Genomic DNA, 15,037 nt, shown 5'->3' with positions numbered 1-15,037 from the left:
CTGCAGGACGACACGAGGGTTAAACAGTCCTTTCAATGAATGCTAACTTCTCACAGCATTCAAACCTGCAGCTTCATTCACACCAGACGTCTTTATGGTGTGAGCTTAAAGGGATTGACAGATGCACGCCGGTCGTCTAACGGCATCATCTAAGTTACTGTATTTTGGCCTGATGTTTTGGTCGGCTTATCAGCACAGTCAGAAGCTTGGAGCTCAACCAGTTTCAGTGACACAGAGCTCATGGAAGCAAATAAGCTACTTCAAAGCTCTTTGCGCCTGACTGCTGCAATTTGTGTCAAAAATCCTGCTGCTCTGAATCATATCCCTGTCAAATCTCAACACGGAGACATGATACACATATTTTTAGATGCAGTACAACTTACACTGTCCAAGGACGTGATGATGTCTGGCATCCATGACAAATAAACATCAATAAATTTACTTTGGAAATCAGAAGAAATAAGAGCCTTTGTAACTCCAGAACTTGCCTGAGGAGCATTGTGTTTTTTTTAGAGTAATCAAGTAACAGCTGTCTGCACATCCGTGGGTAAACAGGAATGGCTAAGAATGAACAGATACAGATTGCAGTTTTAGAAAATGCAGTTAACAAATCTCAGTTGCTGCAGTTTAGGATATACTAAGTGTGGCTACTGAATAAAAACAGTAACGCTGCAACTCAGTTTGATTTAATTCCAGCAGATTGAAGCCATCAGGGATTGTTTATGCCCACTGATCAATGTATACTATGTGACTCAGTCATGCCCGCTCTAGTTCGACTGAAATAAACCCATTCTTATCATTTATTAGATACACCTTTTACAATTTACAGCATGTCTAAGTCAGGATTTAAACTGCTGTGGCAGTGGTTTTATAAATTCATGCTGTTCTTGGAAATGTTCCTCTGTACCCCTATGTAGAGATTCTATTAAAAATCAGCAGTTTCTAGCTAGAATAGTCATTTACCACATTAACAATGTCTAGACTGTATTTCTGATTAATTTAATGTTATCTTCATTTAAAAAAAACAAAAAAAACCCACTTTTCTTTCAAAAATAAGGACATTTTTAAGTGACCCCAAACTATTGAACGGTAGTGTAGGTGGGATAATAAATAATAAAATGACTGACAAAATTCATTAATATGAACTTTTTTCATATTGCATCAGTATTTACTGATGATCGGGGCGATAAAGGCCAATTTATACTGACCGATGCAGACTTTAAATGCGGACAGTAAACATGCAAATATTTCCATTCATATTTAAGTATACATAACCGACTATAGAGTGCCTTAACACTCAACATAGAAAAACACATGGGGTTCGTGTAGATGTTTCTGAAAGGCTGGTTGTGGTATTTTACAGGATATAACAGCTCTTTGCATATTGGGCTGTATCATTATGTCACTGATTCTTCCTGATGTGAGGCCAGCGCTGTGGAACAGCCGTAGTTTGTTAGATCTTCCTCCTAAACACAGTGGGAAGAATAGCAGTTGCTGTGTGGAGAAACTGGAACTTTCCACTGTGTTTGGCCACCGCTTGTACAAATCAAAGCACCTCAAACGTTTGCCGTCCAACTGTTTTAATGATGAATCATAAAGGTTTTTTCCTGGCATAGTCACAAATGTTGGCCTGAACACGGACGTCTGCAGAGGGCTCATATGGACCATCATGGATTTTGGGCCAATGATAAAATTTACTTCTCATGAACCCGTGTAGACACACAGATGTGGAAAGCACAAATTGATATTTATGATTAAAGGAGTTCTGGATGCAAATGCCGTTTGAAGGGAAGGCCCACAGAGTAAGATTGGTATGAGCCACTGGTGTGGCCTAGTAACATCCACTCACTATTTATTGGTTAGAGCAAAATATCAAATCCTCTAATGCAGAAATCTGCCAACATGATGTCAAACTAAATGCTAAAATGAAGAAATATAAGTATTGGTTTGGTTATTGGGCTGAAAATAGATGATCTATAAGGTGCATGTAATGTGCTAACAAGAAGCTAATTGTTGAGGTGTTATGACAAGCTGTCAACAATGTACACAGTATTTCTGGTCATAAAGCAGAAGCTAGAGCAACCTCTGAGTACCCAGTCATGTAGTGTAGGGGATGTTACAGATCTGCTACCTGGAACATCACTACAGAAATGGTGCAACAGAAAAAGCAAAGGCTCCAACATACAGAGCTGCTACCCTCATCTCAGGTGGGTTATGGCTACATCCACAGAGCAGATGGCTGTCACTAACATTTCACTTAACCGACAGTTTTACTCACCACAGGAGCAGCAGGTGAAGCAGTTTGTGTGGTACAGGTTCCCCATGGCCTGGCAGGCCTGGCTGGCACCGTACACACCCTTCCCACATTTGACACAGATACCTGTTGGAGACACTGGATCAGCTTATTGATGTCACAATGCAGAGCAAAACACTTTGTATGCAGCAGCAGAGTGATTGTACTATTCAATGACGACATCATTTGGTCACATGCCACGAGCAACGATCAGTGCACGTGCAGCAGTGCACCTCCTGCCACATTTCGTGTTACACAACAGGAGGCTGTCAATTTGCGTGTGCGTTCTTTCAATTATGCAAATCAATTAAATAGGAAAATTATGAACCTGCTGCAAACATCACACTGCTCCTTCTGCAGCTTTTGCTTGCCTTTGAAGCGCAGGATCACAATGGACTTCAGAGATCAGTCATTCAAGAATTAAACAGATTATTACGGATGTACAGCTGTGCGCTCAGCTGGAAATAGACAGCAAATTTCACCATGTTGAATATTAATCCAGAAGCAATATTTCCTGAAATGATCCCTATTCCAAGTCGAGCTTCCGTCATTTCTGTGCATTACATCACACTGTTTGAAGGCAGACTTCTTCAGGAGCCGACGATCACATTAAAATGCAATGGCCGGAACTGCAGTGGATGTGAGGGAATTGTCAGGAAGTTCAGGCTGGAAACAGACTCTGTGTTCTTGTGCTTTTCTTGGTTACTAAGGAAAACTAAACTGAGGATACAAGGCCAGTGTTGTGTTGTTTTACCAGAGGGCAAGTTCTGGACCCCTTAACTGACCATTAAGGACACTTTTGTCATTGCTGGGACATTTTATTTAATCAAACTCACACGCTTGAAAGCTTTAAAGCTCATGAAAGTGCTGATTCCTCTCATTTTTTCTGTATCCAGGGACGAGATCTAGATTATTTAAATACTCGGGTTATGACACCAAACTCTGGCTGCACATCCCGATCAAGGTTTTAGAGTATTAACCAATAAAAAGTGCCCAGTAAACACCACATTTCTGTAAAACACCAGCAATGACACAACCTTTTGTGTCCTTTAGCTTGTGCGTTGAATCTACGCAGAGCCTACGCCTTCTTTGTGTGCTTGCAACAATAGTAACTGAAACAGAGCAGATCATACCGAAGCTGGCGCCATTAACTTTGAACAACAGTCACTTATGCTGAAATTACTGCAATACACAAAAGAGAGAAGCTGTTAGAAGTGAAGGAGGCGATACACTGACAGGAAGAGCTGTGATGATGAGAAAGCAGCATATGGCTGCAGTAACACCAGGCTGGCTCTTGTGCTTACTTTATGAGCAAGGCAGATACAATTACAGCACAATAGATGTATTTAGTTTTACTGTAATGTTCGGACTACTGAGCGCACCTGGATATAAGCCATACCCAATAAACTTAAAAAGAAAAAAAAAAGTGTACATATATAGGCCGCATTTGTCTATAAGCCACAGGTGTCCACGTTGTAACATGAGATATTTACAGAAAGATTTTTTTTTTACTTTTGATTATATAAATGCTTCTTTTCCGAACAGTGCCTGTAACATGGCAGTAACACTGCAGTCATTGTCGTCTTTTTGCATTGAGTCAGTTCTTCACGCTGCCGAGTCCAACGTCTCACCATCGATTCATTGATGCCAAGCTTACGTGCAGCAGCTCCATTTCCTTCTTCGACAGCCAGATCGATTGCCTTTAACTTAAAAGCTGCATTATATGCATTTCTTCGTGTGTTTTCCATGATGAGGGTGTGTGCATGAAGCACAGAATGACTGATCTGAAGAATTTGGTGTGAGTGCATTTGATTTAATTAGAACAGTTTCACTGGTCCACTGTGACCTGTTCGGTAATTTCACTGGTCTGATGTGATGAGGCTAAACGTATTGGCGGCATGAAGCTTGTTAGCCTGTAAAAATCTATAAAACAGCCACGTCGTTGTTTAAGCCGCAGGGTTCAAAGCGTGTGAAAAAAGTAGCGGCTTACAGTCCGGAAATTACGGTACTTCAGCATCATTTGTGCAAATCAATACGTGGTGTAAACATGGCCTATAACTATTAAGTGGACCACACAGGTATTCCAGCCTGTGCTACCACATCATGTAGTTTTATTTTTGAGAAAGGGTACGACTGTATGTCAGGCCATAAAAAATTCTGTATAAATATTGTAAAGGAGCTATAGCTGTAACACTATCTATACAGGGGACTGTGGAGGATGCAATGGCTGCACTGCTGCAGAATGCATGAATTTTTAACAACAACAAAAAAATATGAAAACGATAGAACTTTAAAACAGGTATGCTCAATTTCTTTTGACATTTCATGAACTTTGAAGCTCCCACGAAAAAAAAATCAGCCGTCAATGCATTAAGTAGTTACTAAAAATGTGTCTTTACAGAGGTTTTCCTGAGAGGAATAATTCGAATGACTGATGACTGATGTCCCCTAAAGTCAAACCCCAATCCTCACAGTCACAACGCTGCTGCACTTTGCACCACTGATAGTGAGCGATGCACTGACCAACCCAGCTCTCCATAGGTAGATAACCAACATACTGTGACCTTTCGTAAAGAAACAAGCTTTAAAGTATTAGTACACAGCAGCAGCAGACTACCGTTCTCCAAACTCTGGCAGAAGACAACCTCCACTGAGGTCACATTCCTCAGAGAGTGCAGGGTCAAAGCGTGGATGGGGTGAGTCCAGGGTCACAGTGGCAACAGGACACAAGATCTCACAAGATCCCATCAGGGGAGCTGCACACCAGCACCCTTCTCCCACAGAAGAATTATCATTTACATATCTCTGAAACACACACTCATTTCAGGACAAATTCAGTGCATGAATACATTTTCAGAGACAGAATTGCAGAATCCCCTGGCTATCTGTGGGAATTCTTCATAGCACCTCCACTGTAATCTGTGACATTGTAAAAACAGATAAAGGGTAAGCGCATAGAATAAAACCCCACAGAGGTTACAAGTCTTCCTGTGAAAGCTGAGGTGTTGCTTGTGCAAATTAATTCATTCGAATCAAAGTCAAATATTGGCATTTCCTGGTGTAACCTGAACTCGTGACTGCACTAACAGGACCAAATGGCCGATAAGACTGAATGTGTAAACTTTCAATGATATTAGCTGGTTAAACAATTTTGCCAAAACACAAGTCTCCAATGTGTGTGACACCCTCCATGCTTGTACCATCACATATCTCCTATAAAGCTACGTGATAGAATGCCAGACAAACACATCTAAAGAAATCATTTTTTACTTTGTTGATTTTTGCCACTGTAATGATCAAACTTCAACCGTCACCTTCCCACATTCAATCCTCCACTTTTGTAAAACCCACCTACAGTTATGGTTGGTTATGCCAGGTTTAGACTAAACAACATTTTGTCTGGTTCCCAAGTCAGATTAGATGACTATCGATTCCTGTCGTGACTTGGCTGGTTTCGACTGGTCACCGACCAACCACAGCTCACCATGTGGAGGGATGGCGGTGAGTCCCAACTACCAGAGGCTAGAATGCAAACAAACAGCACCTGGAGCTGTGTGTATGAGACTGGCTGTCTCGGGTGGATCCATCCAATGATGATTATGTGACAGCCTCTATACTGCACTGTATCATTCACTTTGCTATTTTAGATAGAGGAGATTAAAAGTAAATCTGAAATGTTAGTGTTTTTGGATGTTGCATTGGTTGCTGTTAATCAAGTGATGTGCCAAATGCAAACTTTTGGTCTGGACAGCCTACATCTTTCAGGTCAAACAATACTTATCCTGTCATTGTGTAGTCCAAACTTGAAATTAGGTTTACTCAACCTTGTGTGGCTAGTCTCAGGAATTGGTATGGGGAAAAAAATCACCCCAAAATTCAGCCAGCATCACTTTCACCACTGTAAGGCTATGTGTCCATATAGCATCTTTTTCTGAACCCTAAATGAGCAGAAAGCACCCAGGGCCTTCATTCAGGGAGCTCTACTATTCAGTGCATCACCTTTGGAGTTCTTCTAGTTGAAAATTTCTGAACTTCTCAGAAAGATGCTGGTATCATCACTGTCACAATCATATCCACCATAAAACAGCAGTTAGAGTGGTGATACTGTTGTCACAGAAACTACATCCCAAAGTGTAGGAGGGCATGTTTTAAAGAAGCGCCCATGGCAGAGAAAAACACGATGGACACACACCCTGAGGCTCTATGAATAAGAGACAACTGGGAGAACCTTGAAACACAATAAGTATCTTTATCATTAGCACCAGAAGAGAGTGAGATCCAAACAACTCCAGAAAGAACTGACATTTCTACTTCTGCCTAATCAAAACTGCGTATTAAAGAGTAAATAACAGCCTGACCACAATGAGTCAGTGATGCTGATATTATGAAACTTGTTCTAAAAATTCTCAACTGCCACTCATTAAAATGCAACAGAAATCAGGCACGGCAAAACCACCTTCAGTTTGGTCATGGTAGTAGTAGGTGGCTACTTTACGGAGTGTGTCACGCTACGCGACCTTTAAAGCAGGTGATCAGTTGAGTTTCAGAACCAGATGCAACCTTGTAAGGCAGATAAACCAAAACAATCCAGGTTTCTGTCATGATTCAGGCCTCTGAGCATCTTCTGTTCAAATAACATAGACAGGCACCTTTTGTTGTCGGAGTACTTCACAGACAGGAATGTCAGTGGTAATTGTATATGAGTGGAGTAAATACAGTGTTGCCCCTTTCTATTACACTACGAGGACCTGCATCAACATGAAACGTGTAACTGAAGATAAGTCAGCCTTAAATCTATTGATTTTTGGTGACTCATCCTCACTCATGTTACAATGTGATGTAAATGGTAGTCTCTGTATATTGATTTCTCTGCTGCCAGTATTGTTTTCCTGCCACCTGTCACCACACTCAGCCCATTATGTTGCCTCGACTAAAAAAGAAAAAGGTTTCACATGAAGCTACGCGGCAAAGCTGACTCACTACACATCTGTACGAATGCCAATAAGCAAACTCACCGATTCTCTGCATTACTCAGCTAGTGGACTGGTACAATGATAAAGACATGGCAGTGGTGTATGTATGTTCAGTGAAACATCCAAGGTCTAATAATGGACCCGCTGGAGAGGCAAGTGTGTACCCAGACAGCACGGCTGTGTTTTTTTTTTTACCTCCTAGGCCTCATGTCTGCATCTGCATCTATTTTTATGCACAATTATCCAGCTTCATGATAACAAGAGTGGCTGTTTTATAACTGGTTTCAGGTTGTATTATCTGAACATCATCTTTTCCTCTGTCTCTCTCAGATCTTACTTTTATTTATTTTCCCACAGAATCAATCTATGGATGCGCAATTACTGCCTTGGCCCTTTGGCTCTGACTCTCTTCACCCAACAGCCAAACTGAAAACCTATGATTTATTCATGCTGCAACATTGATTTACCTTCATTACTTTATTCCCTTCTGGTTTCCGCTATGCTGAAGCTACTTGTAGACCGCGTGTTGGAAAGATTCTCGAGATTTCACATGTCAGCTTGTGTGATTTGCCAGGACTTCCACATATGCTGCAAAACCTACAGGGTCTCATGAGTGAGGAGGATGTGGTTATTATTTTACAGGACAGCAGGGAAAACTGTGAAGCACTCATTTAAAACAGGATGCCGACTCTCTCGTGCCCGTTTCATAACATGTCCATTTGGCAAGGACAGGATGCAACATGTTCGCTGGGGTTAAAAATAAAACCATCACTTCATGTACATGCATTCTTGCACCTCTGGACATTTAACACTGTTTCCGAGATCAAGCTGTTATGTTCAGGTTTTAGATTGCAGTCCTGCTGAAGGCTCAATATGAGCTTTAATTTAACGAGAAGGATTTAAAAAAAAAAAAATAAAAAATTAAAAAATCACTGTAATCGAATGTGGAAGATCAAGAAGAAAATCTGCCCAATTATTCTGATGCAATAGTGACAAATCATGTTATTTATGTAATATGATTAGAATATGTGAATGTATTTCAGAGTATTTTATAATCACACCTGACTTTATGTCTCCATCATCATTGAAAACAACAGTGAACGTGCTGTGAGTTGTAAGAAGGCCTGCACAGCCCGATTCATGAAACTTTAACGACCACTCGGTGCGACTTTGACTTTCTTGAAGCACAATATCAATCCAATCTCTGAACAGATATGCGGCTTCTCAGAAAAAATCTCAGTTGAACCAACGGAGGAAAAAACTGAAGCATGAGCAGAGACAAAATCTTAATTTGTGAAACCTCCCGTATTGCTGCCAAATACTTTAAAATCTCTGCACATCATAAAGGAGTGATTCAGTTGCTGCACAAGAAGCAGGTTCAGAATTCTTGCAGTATAAAGTGCAAGAAATTCTTATTCACACCTACTCTAAAAAATAAAATGGTAAAGGACAGAGGATGGACGGTATACAGTAACACAACACATGCACCCTGGTGGAGACTGGAAATAAACAAAGCAATCAGAAGCTTGTTCATAGTGGAACATCTCAGATTTCGAGTTTATAGGTCCCACATTAGGAAGATATATTTCGATTGTGTTTTGTTTGATGTACAAACTACATGGTTAAATTCACAAATAGCATTCCTTTAATGCACCCACAACTTAATAGCCTCCTGGTTTTAGAAGACAGTAAGAATTCTATTTGGTTTCAATGTCAATATGTTTACATTTTTATACTCCTTCCCCTCACTGCCTGCTTTTTCAAGGTTAGCCAGTCCAATTTCAGCAGCTGCCTCACAACCCACCAGGTTTATTTCCTCTCTAGAGCATCTTCTGCGAACTCTAACGTGTTTCAGCCATGAGAAAAGCACAGGATATGAGTGTAAGAGCAATTTAAAACCAAAGAACAAGGACCGAGAGGGTTACTGTTGCTTTTCATGTTTCCTGTCATACTTAAGCGGAACTTAAACACAGCCACTGTCTATGTTTCCTGATGTCTACTTCTCTCCTGCTCTCTGTGCTCACATATACTGGATTTTAACACAGCCGAATTCCCAATGGAGACATTTTTCTCTTTCTGTTGTCAGTCAGCGGGACGAGTACGAAATAATGACTGAAACAAAGCCCACTGAGGCTACAAGTTAACAACAGTCACTTTAGATTCATTTCCAAGCTGCGGGTGATTTTATAAGTGTAACGTCAAAATGGGAAAAAAAAAAAATCAGCACATATACATAAGGTAAAGACAATGGCTGGGCTGTTTACACACCATATTTACGCGTAACTTAATAGCTCATCACAGACACTATTTGTCTCACACTGTCATTCATGTCTTTGTCAATACACAGAGCATCACAGAGGTGGGAACTCTGTCCACAATAACAACGGCATCATACATAATACAGCAACTCTGAGATATTCAGTTCTTTGGGAGGCAATCACCAATGATTCATGCTGAGCAACTGAAGACAAAAAAATTACCTTTGAAACGGCAACAAAGATGAATTAAGTACTTATTTATTCATCCTGTGAGTTTCTTTTGCTTCACCTGACTTAATTAACAGTCAGTTACTTCACTTTACCATCATTCACTTGATAAGCACCATCACAAGTATGTATGAAGTAGTGATTCTAAGTCAAACTGGTCATAGGGGTCTGTTTAAAGTCCCAGCATGTTTTAATAAAAATAGCAAAATTGTTGCCAGTGTATCGATATTGTATCACAAGAGGAAGTTGGACAGTATACTGTTGTATGGTTATTTTATCCTGCTGCCATTAATACAGCAGATCATCCCTCCTGCTGCATCCCCCCGATTGATACAATCTAACATTTGCTGTAGAAACTAGACCACAAATAATGGATACTTCCAGTATCAATTAATCTGTTGGTTACTTTCCCAACTAGTCAACCTGTCTAGTCTACATAATGTCAGGAAATGGTACAAATGTCAATCAGTGTTGGCAAAAGTCTGAGTTGTCGTATTCAACTGTTCTGTTTTGTCCACGACATAATCAAAAGAATCACAGGATTCATGCTTTTCTTTCTGTAAAAATACTCAAATTGATTAATCAATTCTCAAAATAGTTGGGAAATAATTCAATATTTGGCCAGTAATTTAATAATTTTTGCAGTGCTAGGAGATGCACAAAGAAAAAAGTTGTTCACAGCTGCCAAACAGCATTTAAAGTTGCAATCACTGAGCAGCCTGTTTAGAACAGGGCTGAACCAGAGGTATAAAACACATGGTAGAATCAACAGTCACTGCTGTATCAGGAGCAGAAACATTTAAATACACCTTCTGGAGAGATACGAGATGCAGACGTATCTCTCCAGGGTACAATATGGGAACTTTAAGCCTGACTGCCCAGATGCATTATGGATGTCCTAGCTTAGAGTAGCCATAATTACCGTATTTTGGTCCTGCAGTTGGATTTGCTTTAACAGTTTAACACTTGACACATCTGCGATATGCAACAGTAGGAAATGTCTGGATGGTGGCCATCACTTAAAGACAGATTAGAGTATTTCACACATCAGGGGACAGCGTAGGCCCGAAACTTACAATGGGTCTTAAAGAACATGTACATCTAATCTTATGTCAGCTGCAGTGTTCTGCACCATATATACAGAGTCGAAGGGAGAGTGTTGTACAGCAAACACACAATGTGCTGTTGTCCACAAGTCAGCATGTGTGTGTCAGGCATGTGCATGACTACTGCCATTATAATTCTGGGCAGGTGATCAGACTTGACCCCCACCAACTATGTCTGGCCCGCCAGCCAAGACCGTGTGCCAAGTGTCTGGTGTTGCCCGACTCCCCACCGGCTGGTTAATGAAGGGCTTCGCGGGGGGAGTCAGGGCGGGGTGGGGGTGGAGGAGGGGAGAGGAGGTGAGGGGGTGGGGTGGGCCTCACTCTGCTGCTTCAATTGCGAGCCTGTATCGGGCCAGCTGTTGATTCACAGCTCCTTTGCCACCACAACAAACAGAGGCCACACAAGGGCCGGCCGGCAGCGCAGAGCGGCCAGTGTGGGACACTGGCAGGAATTTCTGGGCCCCCCCAAAAAAAAGCCCCGGCGATCAATTTCTCCACTGTCGCTACGGAAACAGAGCTGTCACTATTGGGCTCGGTGTGAGGAGCGTCCGACTGCATTCTTCTCTCTCCCTCCCTTTCCTTTCTTTCTCCATCCCTATCTATTTCTGCATTATCTCTCCTGCTCAGCCTCCTCTCCGTCTTCTCGATGCTGTCCACCATCCTTCCTCTTTCACCTGCTCCTCTGGAACAAATCAACAGCTGTCTCAGCCTCACTCTGAGCAAGTGCACTGGCTATAAAACAAGCCACTGTTCTGTGGCTGCAGCCATTTGTCTGGCTGCTAATTCAAAAGGCAGACAGCAGCTTCCTAATCAAGCTCTCTGTGGCTGGTGAACCAAACGTTTTAGTGGCAAAGTCTCACAACGCAAAAATGTCCAAACCATAATATCAGGTTAAAAAAATATCTCAAAAACCATAAATAGCAAGGGATATTCAGTGTGAAGGCAAACATTTTCAGTTTGGGACGCTCCCGTTCCTCACAGCGCGCTTGACCACAATCTGTGCTGCATTTCCAACAAACCCAGACCACACTGCTCTGAATGACCGAAGAGTGTCTGCTCTGGCAGAACAGAAGGTTCCATTCAGCGACGTGCCGAGCTCTGCAAATGTTAGCTCTGCCAAGACAGAAATTACTATTGCCCCGCAAAGCCACTCTTATCTGCCAGAGAGGTACCTGCTGGTAGTGATGCAGCATTAGCAGGTTGCAAACAGACCTTGACGAGATGATAAACCTATAAATAAACCTGCCTGCACAGAAAAACACTGTGTCACCTAGCTCTCTGAAATGCACTGTCAGTATGAAGTTGTCTGCGTTGTAACACAATGAAAATTACAAATAATAGTTATTACTATCAGAAAACATTACTGCTCAGTTGTTGCCAAGGAGAAAAATTTGTATCCAGATGAAGAAACTAAAACAATATTAGGAGGCCTTACTCTGATGTTTTGGATTTGAAACCCTTTCTGCACAAGACTAAATCCTTCACCGCTTGTTTATCTGTGAAATGGATGCTGCAGGGTTCTTCCAGATCCCTGTGAAGAGTTTAAAGACAGTGCAGAGGAGGGAGTCTGGATTGGAGCATCACTTCCTCACACACACCTGAGGTGAAACTTTCCAGGCAACACACTGCTTTGACAGATTGCTGAGACCAAATCAATCAGACCCTCACAGAACAAGTCACACTCTCAAACTTGGAGACTCAAACTTAAAGGAAGACCTTCAGTGGCCCATATGTGCAATAAATTTTTTGCTGTAACATGAAACCTTGATTTTTTAAACACAGGTTCTACAGAACCAAATTCCCATCCAACACAAAAAACAGCACTGATAAACAGGGGTTGTGATGTATGTAACTAACATTGGCTGAAAGGGAATTATGGGGAAATGACAGTAGTTTTGATTTATGTCTGCATGTTCTTATTGTGTTCCACTCATCTGTAGCAGTAAGTGTATTTAACACCCTCATGTGTATGTAAAAACAAACCTACCAAAGTATTCCTTTTTCATGTGCATCTCTAACTCCTTTTCCAGCTCCAAGGTGAGCGCCTCCAGCCTTTTCTCAGCCTGGCTCGGCCCGCTCTCCCGGCTGGGGGTCACCTGGTAAGGAAGCTTAAACCTCTGGCTTGAAGAGGCCGTTTTAGAGGACATCCCATAACTGAACGACGATGGTGACCCCACGGTTATCTCCGCTGTCCCTGCCGTCTGGGCTGCCTGCTGCTGGGGTTCGGGCACCGCAGACAGCCCCTGGAGATGGAGGCGAGTTTGGATCCCGTTGGAGTCTCCAAACTCCTGCAGCAGCGTGTCCTCGTGTAGGCTGCTGCCCAGCATGGACGACCGGGGTGAGGGCAGCTGCAGGTCCGGGTACGTGCTCATAGATCCCCTGGAGCTGCGGGAACTTCTGGAGCTGTGACTGGAGATGCTGGACCGCGGACTGACCACGCAGTTGGCGCTGGTCCCCGGTCGTGCGCTCCCGTCCTGGCTGCAGATGCTGGAGCGGGGGCTGGCCAGCGGCGCTGCGTGCAGGATGGCCCCCTCCAGGTCGTGGTTGACCACGGGCCCGTACCGGGAGTCAGAGTAGCTGGATCGGGGGCTGGTGGTGAACGAGTACTGGCTGGCCGTGCTGGACCTGGGGCTGGTGTGCCTCTGGTCGTAGCCCATGCTGATGCCGCTGGTGCGGTTGCTGCTGGGTTTGCTGCAGCAGTCGCAGCTGTTGAGGCTGGCCCGGGGGCTGGAGTGTTTACTGGTGTCGCTGGCGGTGCTTGCATAGCTGGATCTGGGACTGAGGACACTGCTGCCTTCACAGTGAACCAAACTAGACCTGGGGCTCGTGTACCTGTCCTGCCCCGGTACCACCAGGCTGGTACGCGGGCTGCTGATGCTGGACCTGGGGCTGGCATGCTTGCTCTGCTCCTGGGAGGACAGAGACGATGCCAGGCTGGACCGGGGGCTGGTGGCATTGTATCTCCCGTCGTGGCTGCTGGTGATGCAGACGCTGTTGCACCTGTTGCCGGGCAGAGCCACCGGCTTGTTGAGCGGCACGCCGTCGAAGGTGGATCCGGTGCTGTACCTGTGGCCCTGCACCTCCAGAGAGTACCTCCGGTGCCGCTCGGACGCGCCCGTGTAGCAGGGCAGCGCCACCTCGGATTTGGTGCAGCAGCCCTCCTCACTGTACACCGCGTCTCTCTGAGGGGCGCAGAAATCCACCGGAACGGTCCGGTTGCAGTTGACGGGTCGCACCGGAGCCGCGTTGTACACTTTATTCCCAGCGGTGAAATTCTCCACAGTGTGATGCTGCTGGTGGAGCACAGAGGTACCATTCATCGGCTTAGTTTTGTGCTCCGCCACAGCCGGAGCCGAAAAGTCTAAATCGGGGTTAATCACCAAGTCTCTCCTGGCGCTGTACATCCCGTCTTTGTAGGCATCGTACAGGGAAAGATCCTCCATCAGTTTAGTGGCCCGGAGTCCCAAATCTTCCTGGTAGTGCTCCATGTTGTGCTCCCGAGGCGAGAAACAAGTTGAGAGTGCGCTGCGCTCCGAGAGCAAACTAGCGAGCACCGCGGAGCTCTAATTGCATTTCACATGGAAATCAAAACAAAACGCCGCCGAACAGCCGTCGCTCATTTACACAAAACGACCGACGGACCCAGAAAGCTGCACCGAGAGCCGCATCGTCCGCTCCTGCTTTCCCCGCTCCGCCGAAAAAACAAACTCTTTCTCAGTTTCAGCCGACAGGGATACGTTTGTCAACTTCAGTTTTTGTTAAGTTGAAAGATCTTTACAGTCAATGGCGCGCTGCGCGGAGGAATTTCCCCTTGTTGGTTTTTCCTCTAGATTTCTCTTCCTGCCTCCGTGTGAAGAATCAAAGTAGTCCGGATAATCGTATATGCCGCAGTTAAGCTTTATGTGAGGGTGTGAGCTCGCCAGGCGGGCGAAAATGTGAACAAAATAGCGTTTTACGCAGGGGACTCGTTTGCGTAAAAGGAATGCGGGGAGGAAGACAGGATGCGCTGCGCCTCTCTGGAATGTGGTTAATGCTGCAGAGAAACAATGATTGCGACCAACTCAGCAAGGGGCAGCCGGCTCTGAAGAGAATAGTTTAGAGAGAAGGGGACGTCTGCATTCATCCCAGGCAGACTAAAATACCACACAAAGCACGCCTCACCTGGTCCGACTCCTTTTA

General features: G+C 43.9%; 1 protein-coding gene across 1 annotated transcript in view; it reads right to left on the bottom strand.

Moving 5' to 3' along the window:
* Positions 1–14,921, bottom strand: part of wtip (WT1 interacting protein) — a 38,629-nt gene extending 23,708 nt beyond the window's left edge. The window contains exons 1-2 of the mRNA XM_055011858.1: positions 12,846–14,921; positions 2,279–2,380 (exon numbers count right to left, since the gene is read on the bottom strand). Coding sequence (XP_054867833.1) covers positions 2,279–2,380; positions 12,846–14,346 — 1,603 coding nt within the window. The 5' untranslated portion in view covers positions 14,347–14,921. The remainder of the gene's footprint in view (positions 1–2,278; positions 2,381–12,845) is intronic.
* Between the last annotated feature and the right edge of the window lie 116 nt (positions 14,922–15,037).

This window comes from Amphiprion ocellaris, chromosome 1, assembly GCF_022539595.1.
Source record: "Amphiprion ocellaris isolate individual 3 ecotype Okinawa chromosome 1, ASM2253959v1, whole genome shotgun sequence".
NCBI lineage: Eukaryota > Metazoa > Chordata > Actinopteri > Pomacentridae > Amphiprion > Amphiprion ocellaris.
Note: the sequence above shows the minus strand (reverse complement) of the source record. Positions and strands in the feature narration are given on the sequence as shown.